At 41.8% G+C, this 18,560-nt stretch overlaps 1 protein-coding gene across 4 annotated transcripts in view; it reads right to left on the bottom strand.

Moving 5' to 3' along the window:
* The window catches only part of GRHL2 (grainyhead like transcription factor 2), a 71,365-nt gene that overhangs the window by 11,649 nt on the left and 41,156 nt on the right, over positions 1–18,560 (bottom strand). For 3 of the 4 annotated variants that reach the window (XM_061995698.1, XM_061995699.1, XM_061995701.1), the window contains 5 exons: positions 15,947–16,105; positions 9,246–9,333; positions 9,019–9,158; positions 6,787–6,818; positions 5,188–5,282 (listed from right to left, as the gene is read on the bottom strand). In XM_061995698.1, the coding sequence (XP_061851682.1) occupies positions 5,188–5,282; positions 6,787–6,818; positions 9,019–9,158; positions 9,246–9,333; positions 15,947–16,105 (514 nt within the window). The remainder of the gene's footprint in view (positions 1–5,187; positions 5,283–6,786; positions 6,819–9,018; positions 9,159–9,245; positions 9,334–15,946; positions 16,106–18,560) is intronic. The other variant, XM_061995700.1, reaches the window with a different exon arrangement.

Below are 18,560 nucleotides of genomic sequence, written 5' to 3'. Positions count from 1 at the left end.
AAGTGCTGAAGATGGTTTGCACTTAAAGAAATGTACTCTCATATCACCAGCGACCTAAATGAGAAAGATATGTCACAATTGTTTTGAAAACAAAGAAAACTTAGCAAATTTCATTTAATGTGCAGAATCTACATCTTTAAGAACTTAAATCTCCTTTTACTGAAATAAGCTAAAAGCACCGATGCCTTGTCTCTGGGTCATAGGACAAAACACACGTTAGGTCTTCCTAAACTTTTGTCTTGGCTTGCACCTCTCCAGGCTTCATCGAAAAGGCTGGGAAAAGACATTCAGAAAAAGCAAGTCTGGTTTGCCTTTTGCTGAGCCTTTGAGTCCAAAATCAATTAAAAGGAAAATAAATTATTTTCTCTGACATTACTTGGACAACTGCAAATGGGCCTGGCCAGTCTACAAATAAACACTTGTAAGAACAAGTCCAAAGTCATTTGAGACATAATAGGGGAGACATCGAAAAGCACAGCTGGGGGGCAGGCATTTACCTGCTTGGGTACCCAAATGCCATTTGTACTTCTGAAAACCTCCTCTTCCTCCCTCAGACGTCCTGTCAGGTTTTAGTAGTTCACAGGTGCAGCGCCTTGCCCTCTCTAGCTCGTTCTCCCCTCTGACTTGTACAGGTAAAAAGAGGAAACTTGCTATTACATGGCAAAAGCAAAGCAGACAGCTACAAAGAGAATAAACATAAACACTAGAGAAGTGTTGTAGGTATAATCTCACGTGACTCTCATAAGGTTAAACAAGATGTTCTGCAATTCATTTTGTTCCCTAAATAAATCACCTTTTCAAAAAGCAGTGCTGCACGTTAGCCACAAATACATGTGCACTGACAGGTGTTCTATGTCTGGGGTTTGAGGTTTTTTGGTAGACAGAAAAAGATATCTTTTGCAACAAATAATCCAAAACATGGTCCAAATGTGGCCAAAAAACATCTTCACCAGGTAACTCAACAGATGACTTGCAGATGAATCAACAAGAGATTTGACATACAGAAGCAATTGTTTGGAAGCCAATTCCTCAGGTCAAGACTGTGGCAGGGTGGACTCTGACTCATTTGCAGAGAATTGTAGCTTTTCTCTACAGGCTTAAAACAGGGGGAGATCAGTCCCCTGTCTTGGTCTACAAAGCAGATCTGTGACACAATGGTGGTTTTTACATCTTTAATTCAGAAGTAAGAGCCACAGAAGTGCTACCACATCCTTTTCACCTATGGTTGGTAATTCTTTGGGACCTGCCTGATGCTGTCCTTTTAGAGGATTTAGAAGCTCAGATAACTTTGGATCACAACCTAAGTAACTGTAAGAATGTAAGAGAACAAAAAAAAATCCACATCAGTAGTTAAATTGTATTTTGTCTGACACCTTTACTTGCATGAGCAAGCTCTCACTCAAAGTGCTCATTTTACCTGTACCAACACTTCTATTAATTCAGGAATCCTTTTCTTGTGACTAGAGGGCTGCCCTGTTACTCCCAGCTTTTCAAGCATCTGGACCTCTGACTGCCTTAACAATTACAAACATATTTAAAAGCAGCAAAAAATGACTCGGTCTGGGATTAAAGTTGGGGCCATTACACAATCCAAGTGTTGAGCTTTAAATCTCTCTACTGTGCTTGGTGTGTCAGGCAATGTTATGCTGAGTGAAGGATTCGTTACAAGGATAATGGGGAACCTGAGTTATTCTTTCCCTCGACAGGTGTGAAAACCCCAGCTCTGATTCACTAAGGCACTTTTCCATAAATGACTTCCGATGACAGTGATGCCTTAAGAAGCCCCTGTGTCATCCCTGCCCTTAGACTCCGTTACTCTGGCCTGTCTCAATCAATTTTCCTCCACGATGAACTCTCTCACGTGGCTGATGTAAGTGAAAAAAACACCCTTTTCCCCGACTTGTTCTTCAGAAGAGATCAGGCCCCTGCTTCAGTGAGGCCCCATGGCAAGGCAGCCAGCTGGCCCACACCAGGAGGCACAGCTGGTCCAAGGGAAAGGAAACAGCTGCTCTGCGGCACTGCCACTGAATGCCAAGCAATGACTGTGACAGCGTGACACAACTCATACTTATGCCCTCTGATCTCACTCTCATCATGTTCATGGCATCTAAAGGGGCTCACTTTAATAGCACAGATTGCAATATTGAGGGTGTGCGGAGGCAGAAATCTTGTACCAGGCAGTGAACTACTTTTGACTGAAAGTTAAAAGATTAATTCAAATTTGTCTGGTCTCTACATTACCTGGCCTCAGTTCTTAATCTTTTTACCAACATTGAAATCCATTTTACTCCCTAATCCTCTTTAGATATTAAAAAGGATTGCAAAAGATGGGGGTAATGAAACAGTCCTGCTTGACAAAGTTGCAAAGTGGCAATCAGCTTCTGTTGGAAGGCGAGGGAGGTTGTTGCACCTGGGAGATGTTTGGAAGTTAGGCCACTGCATGGGGGGATTTAAGTGTGAATGCAAAAGAACAATGCTAAGACTTCTTTCAAAAGTGTTAACAGCTTGGCTCTCTATTGGCAAATCTGCCAGGACAGAAGGCACACAACAGACACATGGCAAAAATGAAACTAAAGACATGATGGGACTGTAAGACTTGGGCCCACGTTTGGAGTTTTCACTAATTGTCCAGGCACAAATTCCCTAGGTGCCAGAGTGAATACTGTCCTCTATAGGGATGGTTCACAATACCCCAACTGTTATGAATCCAGAATGTTTCAGGCAAACTAACAAAGCTTTCCTGAGATGAAAGCTAGACAAAAATATTACTTTCTTCAAGCTGAGAACTACAGGACTAGAAACCTCCCTGATGTGTAACACAGTTGCTGGATTTATAATTAATGGGAAACTCCCTGTGAAATCTGAAAGGGAAAGTAATTTGAAAACTCTTACTGAGAACTCAAAACAGGAAAAGGCCACAAGTCTAGCCAAGTAACTAGCTTCAGCTGCACACTTGGTACAGATTAACATACTTTATATTTCTGTGTTGGGCACTTATATCTCCCTTACAGGTGAAAGAGACAAAAGAATAAATCACAAAGAGGCAGTACTTGTGTGAGATTATGAACCTTGTTTTACTGACGGTTTCCAAAACCCCTTCAAGACCTGTTCTCTTGAAGGCTGCCCTCTAACACTTCTGCTTCCATCAAACAGTATTACAAACAGGTGAGGCCACACACTGTCACTTCAGTTCTTCAGCTGGATCTCTCACTGGGTGCTACTTCTCTGCACTGCTCTGATAATGAGCCACTTTGGGATTACACTGCTTTTCATTTAAGATTTCACATACCAGACCTGCTCTCTTTCAAATGTTACACCAGTGCCCCATCCATACCTGCCATCTAGGAGCCACTGATTCTGCTCTGCCAAATACATCTGTGAGAAAAAAGGTTACTGGTATGGCTAAGCCTGGAAGAAACAGCTGAACATTTTACTACCCGGTGACTCCTGTGGCAAAGACAGTATTGTCAAACAGGCAGATTCAGCTGAGCTGTGCTCCATCAGCACAATTCCAGATGCAGGGTTCCCGATGGCAGGAAGTTCACCAGAGCAAAGGCCATGCTGGAAGAGGCCTGGCTTCCAGCCAGCATAATCCAAGTTTCAAGAAACACTGAACAGGAAAGGAATGTGAAGAGACCATCCTCTAGCTTCTCTGGTTCTGTGTCTCTCCTGGATTTAATTATTTAACATAGTTCTGCCACCAGTTGAAAACAATTTTTCCTTTAAAATCTTCCCATTGAAATGGATGCAAGCCCTGCATGATATTAGAACAGCTTACTACAGCAAAGGACAGGAATAATCAAAGCAAATCAACATCTCCTTGCAGGCAACTCTCCAGGCTTCCAGCTGGGAAAACCAGGTGAAATTGCAGCCAATGACAAGTTTTTTATATAGCCCTTGTGGCTGTTCTCTTCTGTTTGATGGACTCCTGATAATGTGAATTTGGCCACGGCCTTGAGTCAACCAGAGGTAAGGTTGATCAGTGTTGACCTCACATAATTAATTGAAGATTTCATTAAAAAAGGAATATGTTCATGATTATTCTGGGAAGGTATCAGTCTCCATCCTGTAATTTTGTGTGCTTCCCATGGTTCAAGCACACCACCCTAACCAAAAGAGAAACTTTGCAAATACAGCCTCACGGGAAGTTGTTTCTGTAAAACTCAAATGAGTCTTATAAAGGTGAAACTAAGAACAATTAAGCTCCCCTCTGTACCTTGTTGTTTTGTTGTCTCACTAAGTGATGGGTGAGTCTCCAAAACACTTGTGAGTTTTAGTTATGTAAGGTGGCCAAACCCTTGGAGCCTCCAATAAACTTACATGCCAGAACTCACACCAACATTCTCCAGGGTGTCAAACTGTGGCAGTGTAGGAAGTTACCACCTGGGGCACTGCACTGGAGGTGACTATACACAAAGCAAATTTTGTAGACAAAACCACCATCTGCTCATTCCTACCTTCGGTGCAAAGGTTAACAGCTCTATCTAAACCATTGCTTCAATGCTACTCCACCAAAGCTTCACTGCAGCAGACTGGAAAACAGGACTCAAGACTGGTACAGTATATGAAACATGACTGTAATAATATTCACCCAAGGCAGTAAAACCAGTTAAGGGAAACAAACGCTTGAGCAATTCAGTTGGGTCTGCTGGAGGACATCTCTCCATGCCTTCTCTCTCTAATTGGGTAGGAAATTTTTGAGATTTTATTCAGGCTAATTTAAGTCTGCAGTCAGCAGGAGTTTGCCTGTGTAAGGGCTCTGTGTTTGACCCAGTGCATCTTGCATATTTGCCTGTGATCCCAGCCAGAACAGAAAAGATGAGCAAAAGTTAAAAATAGAAAACTGCTGATTTGCTACTGGACCATTTATGAACTATGTAACTTGGCCAATGATCAAGAAACTTTCTAGCTTTTTTAAATTTTATATACACTTGTGTCCTGATCCTTTCTTGAGATAGCATAGTCTCTTTGTTTGGTTTTTTTTTTCCTTTCTGCTTTCAAGCCATTTCTAGCATTTGTTAAAATGACTCCTAATATACTGGTAGGTGAAGAAGATCTCTTCTCCCATCTACGCAACATTTGCAGTAGCACCAAACAACTGACTCGGTTTGAGCCACACTTGCCCTTCCCAGCTTGAGGGCATGAGCCTCACAGTGTTATTTTTAACTGCTAAGAACTGACTGTTACCTCTTTTAAGGCCTTCTTCTTTCATTTGTTTCAAAGGGGATGGACCAAACTCCTCCTCCACAGGCCGGAACATCCTTTTGACCAGGACACTGCCACTGGAAAACATACAACAGGAACCACGTCACAGTAAAACTGTGCTCCCATCAGAAGAAGAGACAACAGCAGCAGTCATGACTCACTTTGTACCGTGGCAAAATCCCCATTAGCTACTTGAATAGCACTAGACCACAAACTGCATGGATTTAGCTTTTAATGCTTATCTGAACTCTCCAGGCTTCTCAAATTGCCAAGGCTGACTGGCTGGGACAGGTGACAGAAAAATATGCTCCGAAGTTACATACTATTTTGAAACACTCCAAAGCCCTTAACTATTTAAATATTATGAGGTGGGAGGGGTGAGGAGGAAGGAACAATTAAGTAAGGAGCTGAATCCACATTTACACAATGATCCACCTCTCTTTGGGGTCAAGGCGATAACCTCAGGAAATACCAGCAACATTTCTAAAATCTGAGAGTGTACAAGCCAGTAAGTTCAAAAGGAGTAACACACTGGGCCAGACCCAGCCCAAAACTGTGACATGCTCCAGTGAGGAAGCTAAGGGTTGAAGCCACTACAGCTGCTCCCTCACCACCTCCCCTGGGTGCAGCTCTGGCAGGACTCAACATCTCGTTTTAGTCTTGGAGAAGAGAACTTAAGCCAATGTGCTTGGTGCAATAAACCTCTTTGTTTCTCAAATTCCACCATGAGCCTTATGAAGAACATTAGTTGCATAAAACAAAACAAAAAGGGCCTCGTGTTTTCCAGTCAATGCTACCTTCAGGTGCCCAGCCACCTCCTACCACAGGCCACTTTTTGCAGGCTTACATGCGTACAGCTGTCTGAACTCCGAGATCTGAGGCTGTTCACTTGGGACTCAGGCAACTTATCAAAATATGGGGCTTGCACACATTACAGTTAAAACTGTCTGAACTTCACCCACACACAGTAAAGCCCTGATTTCATGACACTTCTAACTATTTCAGGGTCTTTCTGCAATTATTCCAGTCCCTCCAAAGCAAGGGATGGCGTTTCCATTTCCAACCTTCCCCCTTCCCAAGATGTCCCATTCTCTTTCTGCCTTTCTCTCCTGGCGCTTGGGCATTCTCTCTGCAGTTCCTGTATTTGTTGCATACACACACCTGCACTGCTACACATCCTTCAGGAACAAAGTTCAGTGCTTCCTTTAAAAAAATTCTGTTTTTTTTTTTTTTTTTAAATTATTTGAGAGTCTCTACATATACAAAAGGCACTTTATTGTCAAACACATTGTCCTGTCCCTGTATTGAACTTTATAGCTCTTTAAACTGGTTTACTTGGAAATGTAAGAAAAATAGACAGAAAAAGCTGCCAGTTGACATGAAGGAAAACAAAGTTACCATTAAAAAAACCCAAACAGGCCCTCTACTAATTCTACATATTATTCACCTACCATTAGTAATGGGAAAACATGAAGGAAGGGGGAGAAAGGGGATCAGTTTTATCTGGTTTTGTGTTTTATGTCTGCTTTCTGTGACTTCAAACTGCAAACTGTGAATCTGGTGAAATAAGAAATGTCTTACCCTTCTCTCTCATCATCTGTATTATAGTAAACCTAGAAAGGTGGAAGAAAAAACAATTATTCCCAAAACTCAGCCACCTGCTTAACAAAATAACTTCAAAAAGGGAGAAAAGACAATAAGCAGCTTGCAGTTTGTCATCTGTTAAAAATCCTTTTCCTTCCATAAAACGCAAACATCTCTGGCTCTAATTGTGATCTGGAATAAATATGTCTTAGAAAAACTGCTATTGAGTATCATCTAGTGGAAATATATCAAAGCATTTTGTCAGATGTTGCCCTCTCCCCTAGTTTACACAATTTTCCCAATTATTTTACAAACCTCTAAATCAGATCACTAGTCCCCTAAATTACCCCTAATACAATTCAAGCTACAACACTCAGAAGCTTTTGTATGTATTTAATACTGTCTGAAAATCTAATTAAACTATAAAAACCAAAGCTGAACTACAAGCCTAACGGAAATACAATTACTAATAGTACAGCTGAAGCTTTTTTGCACAGGCTGTGGGCAGAAGCTCGAGTGCAGACTACTGTTCAGTGTACATCAGTATAGCTCACAGTCACTGGCATAAAATTTACAAGAGCAGCAAACGTGGCTCACAGAGGCAGGGGAGGTATAAAATCACAGTCTGTTGTCAAAGGCTTTACAGTTACTCAAATTAGTTAATCAAATTCCTGCCCCCATGCCTGTACCGTGGGTCCATCGCAGCATGTGTGCCAGCATTCCAGCTGCTAAGTTACTGTGAGAGTGTGGGGCAAAGGCAGGGCACTGCTGGGGCAGGGCAAGGCATCTCAGGCAGCTTCCCAGCACTTGTGTTGGCAACTCAGAACACACCCGGCTCCCACCAGCAGCCTTCACCTCTAAACCTGTACAACAAAAATGGTTCACTGGTGGGTGTGTGCTGAGGTCTGTAACTCGTTCTATGACCAGGACCTGAAAATGGTTCCACTTTCATAGTAAAACATTCATAAATAATAAATTACTGTCATAGTAAATAATTCTTTCATTAAGTAATACACAGAACAACTGTAAAGTTCAGGATAGCAAAGATGACACTACTGCAACCGGAGGGCGGAGCGGAGGGCGGAGCGGAGGGCTGAAAATGGCCTGAGAGCTAGCAAACTAGGGCATCTTCCAGGTAGTTTAGAATTTTTTTTACAGGATTATATATCTTAAAGAATGCTTCTACTTTTTCCTGTTTTGAGAGAAAACCACATTCTGCTTTGAAAGCCATGAGGACAGAAGGTACCCAGCCCTGCTATGTGAGTGGGCGTCTTTCCAATTTTGGAGGCTAAGTCAGTAACAGCTGTGATTGCAATGTCTGTGCTCTTTGTGCTTTGCTCTACCACAATTCTCACTGCTTTAAAATAAATGACAATTCCAACAGTCAGCGTCATTTAATCTTGACTATTTTAATCTTTTGTGGCAGGATGCATATAAAATGTCCTCTTCTATTGTTTGTCTTTATAAACATATGCATAAAGGTCTCATTCTACTCCCTGAGATGCTAACAAATAACAGGTTCGTATTAAAAACACTGTCAGAGCTGACCTTCCAATTCAGGTTTGTAATTTCCCAGCAAGCAATAAAACAGGTCTTAAAAGAGCCAAGTCAGCAAAGACTTCCTCATATTTACTGATGATAATGACTGCCAATATTAAATATTAACATCAGCATGACAGATTTTCACTTTGAAGAGTGAAAATATTTTCTTCCAAGGAATTCCCAGATCTCTAGGTGATGTCAATAGTAAACGGGGCAGGGGTATTTAGTGGTCCTACTCGTGACTTCCTTACACAGGTAAGAGCTTGGTCTCTGTCTGCAGTTGTCACAGGGAGGGGGATCTCTGCTACCACAAGGTGGCATTTAGTTTCATCAAGCCAAATAGCACATTCAAAATGAGTCTTTTTTTCAGCCACAAATCAACCTTCTCTTTCAAAATTACTATTAGTTCCATACTTTCTTCTTAGTAAAAGAATGGCAAAAACCTAACAAACACAAACTAGTCAGTAGTTAATGAAGTATAAACTCCTTTTTCTCATACAGAGCTCAGAAAGGCACTTGATTCTTGTACCGTCATTTTTAAGTGACTCACCAAGAGCTGCATTGACCAAAAACGAGAGCTGAAACAAGCAGCCTCCAGGAACAGTGATTTATTTTCCTAAAACCTGCCTCAGAGCACAGGCAGCCAGAGGTAGATGTGCACCATCTCATCTCATTACCATTTCCTACCTGTCCTGTTCTTTGTAGGTTTCCAAAGTGAACATCTGGTATGAAGAGAACTGGCTGGGAATCCAGGTCAGACATTGTTTTGAAGAAGGTGATATCACTCTTTTTTTGCAGAGGGAGTGCACTCAATTTCCCTTCAGCTGCTAGGAAGATCACAAAACCACATGGTTACGACAGGAGGCATGTTAAACGTGACTCAGCCCCAAACCAGAAAGGCCCGTCTTACTCACAGTTATTGCACGAGGCTTGGGATGCCTGGCCTTTGCCTTTCTTTCTGTTCTGCTTCCTCTCTTCATCTCGGATTTTCCTTTCCGCTCCCTGATGTAAAAAAGACAATCCACAGACATTATCCAAAGGGGTGAGCACAGTGCCACAGCAACAGACACATCAGAAATGTGAAACACTGACTGGTTATATCAGTACAGGTAAATCTGTCCAGAGTACTGGGAATGTGCCAGCTTCAGAGAGAACATCTGTCTCCAAAACTCAGGCTGATACATCCAGCAGCCCCCATGAATGGAGACAGCAAGAGGAACATATCCAGTGCTGGCTTGGAGGAGATAGGGTGGCCACCTGAGGCAGTGTGCAGTCTGTAGCAGAGCTGTTGGCACCACAGTTTGCACAAAGGACATCTGAGTCCAGCACCTCAGGGATGGCCGGCGAGCTCAGGCCAAATACTCTGCGTATGTACTGACGTAAAACACCTGCAGGATTGCTATCAACTTACATCACGTCTGTGCTAAGCTTTTCCCTAAACTCGCCTCCACCCACCTTGTCTGGGGGTGGCATTGCTCTACTGTGGCCGGCTTTGTTGAGGCCTTTGAGATCTGCCAGCGTAAGAAAGCTACACTGAGAGCTCGCCAAGAGTGCAAGTGTTCTTACAGACAAATACAGGCATTTCAAAGAGGGAAAAGCCCTCCAGAAACTAGAAAGTGATATAGCGCTGCACTATTAGGCCTCAGGAACTCCTGGGAAGTTGCAGGCTTCTGTTATGTAAATAGGCTCTCAAAAGTTTAGAAAATAAAGCTCGTTATTGACATAAAAAGCAACAACACCTTCTTTGAAGTTCTCCTAATTCACTTTATAAATACAAATATCCATGTTGCAAAGGGTATTAAAGATCCATATGCTCCCAGACAGTCAGCTTGCAAAATTAAAGACTTTTTCCAATTTAAAATTAGAAGTTTCCTTTAAAAGAAAGAAGGCAGAGGGAGGGAGGTAAGGAAAGTCAAAAATATCCACTCAAGATGGCAAAATTCACACACGAGCCACTGAAACGAGCTTAAAAGAATGCCAGGAAAGATGTACTCCTGGTTGTGATGTATGTGTAGATTTCCAGAGGTTGAAAGAGGCGAAGGAAGAAACAGCTCTTTAAAGACCATGAAGGTGTCTAACAGAAACATTACCTCCAGACTCAGGTCTCAGTTGTCATTGACCTCAAACACAGAAGCCAAGGGATTCAGAATTGTGCCCTTATTAAAATTGTTTCTAGGGGTACATTTGTGTTTTTAAAAGTCCCCTTTTCTTTGGCAGAAAGAAGCACAAAATACGCCTCAGAGCCACTGTCCTGCAGAAGGCACATCCCCAAGAGCCCCGTGCCAAGGGCTGCAGCCGTTCCAGCCACTTAGCGCTGCGCTCGGCTGCCCCATGCAGCAGCACGAGGCATCTCCCACACAGCAGGAAGCCTGAGTGTCCTCTCAGGAAAGCAGAAACTGAGGACAACTCATCCTTTCACATACAATGAAGAATCTATGCTTTTCTAATTTTTCTTTTCTATTCTCTGTAACTATAAACTTTGTAAAGCTTCACAGCTTTGCCTTCATTCCTTTAAGGCAAGGCACCTCCCAAGTGCTCTGAGCTATGGGCAGTCCCTGAGCAGCATCGCCATTCCCACCCAGCCAGTGCTTATTTGTGCCACAGCCACCTCACAAACACAGCAACTGAAATACTCACAAACCTACGTGCCAGTCACTCTGAGCTAGGAGCATCGCACATGACACAGCGCAGGGGCCAGTCAAGCCTACATGATGCACATCACTGTTGTAAGCATTGAGACAATGGACCACAGTAAGATTTTTGCATGTATTTCTGCTGGACAGTTTTCACAGCTGAGCCCTCTGACACATATCTAATAAATTAAGAGTTTGTACATCTCTTTAGGACAGAGAAAAAATAACCCTTTCATAGGGCACTATAAATTAGGCCCTGACCAGTCAAACAATTGAATGAGTTTTTCATTGATGTCTGTACTTTGTATAAGTGCAATGAGTACTTCTGCTACTAATCCTTAGCAAAACACAACCTATGAATTTCAGCTGATTTCATTTTTTTTTTCTCCACATATTCAACATTTAAGCTTAAGTCTTGCCTTCTAGCCTAGTAAAACCCTCACCATCCTAAGGACCACTGGCATCACTGTTATGAAGCTCATGTGTACACCTGTTTCTATTTAAAAGTGAAAGCATTCCACGTCTGTAGGGCAGGCCCATTGACTTCAGCCTTCTTCTCTGAAGAGATGAAGACTAATAGTCAATTAGAGTTGCTCAATACGTTATAATAGTCCATTTTCTCTATGATGATCCATACTGAAGAGAAGAAGGCAGAACTGCATGAATTTCAAACATGTAGTTTTTCAGAGTAAAGAAAAAAGGATTCATTTATTTGATTTTGGAACAATGTTACAGTATTTGCCAAATCAAGTGCTTTTGTTTCTTTTCAGCAAAACTAATCACATGTAGAAAATCAAAATATCTCTGAATTCCCCGTTCCCTCATACATGGTGGCAAATGATCTTGAAACATATAAATATAAATAGGCCTGGTAGCAAGTTTCCCTGACAACCTACTTAAGGAAATTTATACTCTTATCATACTGCAGCATCAGCGAACTACACATGATAAAAAGACTGCAGGGGTAGAGAGAATTAGCACTGAGAAAACAAGATGTGCATTGGAACAATTGAAGATTGCTTAGTGGAAAATAAACATGGACAAAAGACTGAAGAATGAATAGGGAGCAAGAACACAATTACAACCTTTTGTGCCTTTATCTCCATAAATTTGTGTCACAGCACACACTGAATCTGAGTCAGTGTCGCTCCTTAAGTTTATATGTAAATGAATACTAAATTTAAGCAACTGCTTGACTAAATGCCAAAATATATATAATATGTAACACTTTTCTAAATGCAGTTTTATTTCCACAAATATTCCAGTTTTATATCTTTCCACAACAGTTATGCTGTGTCTCAGATAGAGGACAATTATTTATTAGCTAATGATTTTCTTAAGAACTGGACACCTGTACCTGTGATTTACCTAAGCTGATGTATCAACAAAGAGGCATCATCACCACAGAAAAAAACGTTTGTAAGCACACCGTCAGGCATAGGAATATATTTTCTTCCACATTTCAAACTAAGATACATTTCAGTACCTGAATGAGAGGAATTTAGTATGCAGTTCCTCTGATCCAGATGATTGCAATAAATCGGGCACTTTTCTCACCAGTTTCTTTTGGAGTTGTCAGACTAGCCCATAATGGTGCAACTCATGCTTTTTTTAAATAGATAAAAATTATTTTATGTTTGCTGGGTTTTTTTTAATGGCCACATAATAGTACTTTAATTATGACAAAGAGGTGGGCAATAATTGTCTCAGCTTCATGCCTGTCCCAAAGAGGCAGTCAAGCCTGGCTTTGTCACTAGAGGACGAGTCACAGACTCACAAGAGAAACTGAGTCCGGAGCCTCCATTTAGCACTGCCTCAACCAGCACCAAGGGTTTATTATAGTATCTTGGAAAGATGAGGGTATCTAGCCTCACCAGCTACCTTCCCACCATGAGACACACACAAAACAACCAAGGGTTCAGGCCCAGCCAGCATGGGTTTATGAAAGGCAGGTCCTGCTTGACTAATCTGATCTTGTTCTATGACAAGGTGACCCACTTAGTGGATGAGGGCAAGGCTCTGGATTTTGGCTACCTGGACTTTAGTAAAGCCTTTGACATAATTTCCCACAGCAGCCTCCTGGAGAAATTGGCTGCCCGTGAACCTACTCTGAGATGGGTGGAAAACTGGTTGAGGGCCAGGCACAGAGAGTCTCAGTGAATGCAGTTAAATCCAGTTGGCAGCCAGTCACCAGTGGTGTTGCCCAGGGCTCAGTGCTGGGGCTTGTTCTGTTTTATATCTTTATCAATTATCTGGACAAAGAGATTGAGCGCACCCTCGGTAAGTTTGCTGACAACACCAAGCTGGGCAGGTGTATAGATCTGCCTGAGGGCAGGAAGGCTCTTCAGAAGGACCTGGACAGGCTGGAGTGACGGGCTGACACTAAGTGCCAGGTCCTGCATGTCGGCCACACCAACTCCAGCCAACACTACAGGCTTGGGGCAGTGGCTGCATATAAGCAAGCACTATGCCCAGGTGGCAAAGAGGGCCAATGGCATCCTGGCTTGTATCAGAAATAGTGTGGCCAGAAGCACCAGAGAAGTGATTGTCCTCCTGTACTTGGCACCTGTGAGCCTGTAGCTTGAGTACTGTGTTCAGCTTTGGGCCCCTCACTACAAAGACATTGAGGTGCTGGAGTGTGTCCAGAGACGGGCAACAAAGCTGGTAAAGGGTTTGGAGAACAAGTCTGATGAGGAGTGGCTGAGGGAATTGCAGTTGTTTAGCATGGAGAAGAAGAGGCTGAGGGGAGACATGATCACTCTCTACAATTATCTGAAAGAGAGCTGTAGTGAGGTAGGGGTCAGTCTGTTCTCCCAAGTAAAAAGTTAAAAGACAAGAAGAAATGACCTCAAGCTATGTCAGGGTAAGGTTAGATTGGACATTAGAAATAACTTCTTCACCAAAATGGTCATTAAACACTGGCTCAGGCTGCCCAGGGAGGTTGTGAAGTCACCATCTCTGGAGATATTTAAAAGAAGTGTAGATGAGGAGCTGAGAGACAGGGTTTAGTGGTGGGCTTGGCACTTTTATCTTAGTGGTTGGACTTGATCATCTTAAAGGTCTTTTCCAACCAAAATGACTCTATGATTCCTCTGAGCAACACAGATTCTCTCAGTGCCACCAGCAAGCAGAAATTCTCCAAAAATGTATTTAGTTATAAAAACAACATGACAAATAGATGTCGGTAAAGATACAGCAGCATAAGGGAGGGGAGCAGCAGGCCTCAGTCCCCTTGGAAGAGTCAATTAGCACAAACTGTCATGTGAATTGACCTTGATAATTTTCATTCATTTTCATTCAACTCCTTTTCAGTCTTGCATTATATTAATAAGCTCCCTGAATGCATTTACATTGCACAGATACATACCCTGTTATCAACACCCTTGAGCCCTCCAGTTCCCACTGTCAATGCAGTTTTGATGTGGATAACGCTTTAACTACCCCCTGACCTTTTCTTCTACTTTGAGACAGTTTTGATTAAAAGACTCCACGTTCATTTCCTGCTTTCTAGTCTGGATATTTGAAGTACCAATTAAGCCAATGGATGCAATGAACATGTTTTATTCAATATCTCCACCAGTTGTGTCCACAGGTCACCCTTAATGAGTTTGTGCTCTGAATTTCCTTCCTTTTTTAAATAATTCAGATTTTTCTAATTGCTTTACAAAAACAGGTAGATGAAAACGGCTTTCTACTTTGATATTTACTGAGCTTTTAACATTCAGATGGAGCTTCAAATCTCTAAATGTTTGACATTCAAAGTTACAATTAAAAGCATAACATTTTGACTGCAAGACCTCAGTGCATGCATTTACATTCATTACTTTCAAAGTTTTTGCTCCTAACACAACTGACTGATTAGCTCTCAAGAATCCGTTGTCAAGACAGCAACAAGGGAACCAACTGAAAAAGGGGAAGGAGCAGCAGTACAGAGACCTGCAACAGTTGAACTCTTACCCTTTCCATTAAAAAGTTAATGCTACATATTGCCTGGGGCATGGCCTTTTGTCTTTCTATTCTTACCTGTAAGATGGTAAGACTAATTTGGGTAAATTTCCAAGTCATTCAAACAGATGTAGGCTCCTTAATCCCTGAACCTTGACTAAAATCTAGGCAACAGCTTCCCTGTGGAAAAGCTTTCCTGGCAGGGACAAAGTCATCGGCTGGCAGGTCTTAATCACACCTGAAACGTGGTCAGGCTCACATCTAAGAATTGTCACTGAGCTAACATTTCTGAGCAAGTGTTTCTACTTGGTGATACACAGCTGACCACAACACTGTCAGACTCATTAAGGCATGATCTATGTTTTGCTGCCTGTAAAGGAGTAGGGAAATACATTCTAAAAGAATAGAATTTTACAAGAGGAGGAGTGAGGAAAGAAAAAAATGTTACTGAACTACAAAATGGAAATGATTAATATAATTTTGCAGTTTACTTTTAAGAAGAAAATCCTAGCAATATAAATGGCCTCCAAAATAACTGCTTGTAATTAAGTGTGGAGGGAGGTGGTACGTGTGGTGTGTGGAAACCATCACTGGCATCACTGAGACCCGGTGTTTTCCACTGTATCATGAAAGAGAGCTTAGCAGGCCTTTACTGAAAGGTGGATTTCTCTGTCAGAAATCTCTCTGCAACGTTTACATGTTGCCCAAACTGGCTGTTACAGGAAGAAATATGTTGTACTTTTCTATGGCTTTTTTGATATTCCTGTATCATGATCTATATAACATGCTGTCCTCAAACAGTCCAACTATTGTTCATAAGCTAAGGATTCAAGGCCAAAAAGGCTGTAAAGCAGAAAAATAACTACATCACAATCTGTTAGATCTATGACACAGCTGATCCAAATTCTACCAAACACATATTTTTAGGGAAAGAAATGACATTTAATTACACCTGAAATACAGCAATTATAAAATATTGTAAAAACCTGCCTAACAAGGTTCCTCTTCTAGCAGCAGTAACTGTGCTTTCCACTTACCTTGTCACAAAAAACTTTGATCTGGCAGTAGGCTCGGTGGATGGGTTTATTGCTGCGGTTGTTGTAGCTGTAGGTATCAATCTGAATCATCAAGGGAAGCCCTTTTACTCCTTTTTGTGAGGAGAAGTCTGTGCTCAAGCAATTCACTGTGATGAAAATCTGTGTGCCAGAGAGATTGCTTTTAAAATGTGGTACAAGTAACTATTAAACTTCGGGAAACATGTGACAATAAATGAGAAAAAAAGCAGATTCCCCCCTCAAAAAGATAAATAATTCAGCAATGAGCCACACTCTGGCAATTCACACATTTATTCTCCACTTCTGTTTTAAGTCCAGCAAAGATGCTCCCATGCTGGGAAGAAAGATAAACTTTTAAGGCAGATATCAGAGTTTCAGTTTGGATCAGGTGCTCACACTTAAGGTGAATGACTTGATTATCCCAATTTGCCATGCTTTTGTTCACACCATAGAGCTCAGAATGCATGAGCTAGATTCTTTTTAGAAGAGCCAAACCAGAAGATGTATTCTAAGAGCAAATCTCACATGCTCCAGCTGCTAATGGTTGCTCAGTCTGTGAGAACTAAGGATAATCTGAGATAAAATCTCCTAAAATCTACCTCATATGGATATTAGCTTTTTTGTCCTGACTGTTTTCACTCTACAAACCTGCCCTGTATGTTTGCTCTATTTGTTAATATAGACACAGGAAGATCATCTTGCATTGTGCTTTCCAGCTGTCTTTTAGTCTGGCTTGTTCTTCTGGCAGCTCACTACTTAAATTCAGAGTAGCCAAAGAGAACTCCTATTATTTTTCAAATTCTCCTTGCTGTCATCACCAGTACACCCTACTCTGTCCCATCAACAGATACTCTTGATCTTCACTTTAAGAGTCTTTCACTGTCTTTCTTCAATTTCAAAAATGCATCTCATCTTGTCTTGCAAACTAGGAAGGAGTTTCTCACATATTTATAAAACTATTCTCTGCCTTTTCTCGAAAGTGTCCTTTGCCATCCACACAACTTGGCTTTGCCCTCTGTTCCCGAAAACCCACCCTGCCTGCTTCTGCTTCAGAAGTCCATCTCTCGCTTTCCTTCTGCGCCCACTTAACTCTGCTGACAGTCACCTCCTGCCCTCTAACTGCCACTGGTGCTATGGGACAAGGTGTGACTGACCTGCCATGTGTTTGTACAGGACCCTGGGATCTCCCATCACCAAGTCTCCCAAGGGCTGTTCTGATGCAAAACAAGCATTGTGAACTGAAATATCACTGATATCTCTCAGTCAGGACAGCCTGTGTGAAACTTGAAACTGCATGGAAAACCCTATTATTCTTCCCAGTGAAGAATATGTGCATTATACTGGGACAATTATGTATTAATCTGATTCTGTCTTTCACTTTTCCTCAGTTTAAAAAACAACAGCAAAACAAACAAACAAAACTCCACAATGGTGAACTCATGAAAAGGACAAAGAAAATCACCAGTAGTTATTTCTTGAACCAGGAAGATGTAAAGCCAGGATTTTTACGATGCAGTCAGAGCAGCTTGTTTGCCTGACTGAGCTAATGGCCAGCTCTGTGTTTCTGCTTCTGATTGTATCAGAGAGCTGCATTTACAAATGAAGTAGTTGAACTTTAACTGCCAGGGAGAGGAGGGAGATGGGGAAGGGCCCTAGGTGAAGCCCTGATTTTGAAGCTGATAGTGTTATTTCTGTTTCAAATTACAACTTGGTCTCCTCCAGCTCCAAAGGTAAATGTGGATATGTGTGCACATGCCTTTGAAATACAGCCTGAATTTTCATTTGCCTTCAGTCTCCTTTTCAGTGTCAGGGCAATGGTTTGAAGTGCATGTGAATGCTGCAGTGGAACACTGCAGTGGAAGGAGGTCAGGCATAAAACAAACGCTGCTCTTGCTATACCTTCACCCATACTTCTGCTCAGGGATTTTCCAAACCGTACGTTAAAATGTGAGAGGGGATATGCAGGCTTTGCACACTCAGCACTGTGTGCACCTACCACCTTTGCTGCATACTCAGCTAAGAAACAAAAAAAAGATCTCGTCTCATCTTAATCAACTACATACACTGTGTGTCATCTCTTCTACTGCTGCCAGAAACACTGAGCAGAGTAGGGGTGGCTGGGGAAGACACACTATCGTTTCAAGAGTCCCCATACAGCAATAACGGATTATTCAGCATGAATAATAGATTGATGCTGTAAGATTCAATATCCTTGTCCTGACACTGCAATACATCAGGATGTCTCTGAGGAGCAATGACTGTATGTTCATGCGCAGGCAGTGTACTATGCTTTCTGTCATATCATTTTCACCTCGCAGACAGACAGATGGATTCAAATTAACACACATCATTTATTTTGGGGACAATTTGCTGTCTCTACACAATCTTCTATTAGCTTTGATGTAAAGCACAACACTGACTTTGGATTTGAGGAGTGTGCAGAGGGAAGAGAAAGGAGGCATTAAAAGAAAGTTGTGCTACCTTAGTTAATTTAGTGGTTTTCTTCTTTGTGTGACTGAAGATTGGCACCAGTTTTAACACCGTGATGCAGCAGACTGCTTCGTAGACAACCTAGGGAACCCTTCTCTCAGTCCCT

Source organism: Colius striatus, chromosome 4, assembly GCF_028858725.1.
Source record: "Colius striatus isolate bColStr4 chromosome 4, bColStr4.1.hap1, whole genome shotgun sequence".
NCBI lineage: Eukaryota > Metazoa > Chordata > Aves > Coliiformes > Coliidae > Colius > Colius striatus.
This window is presented reverse-complemented; position numbering and strand designations above follow the sequence as displayed.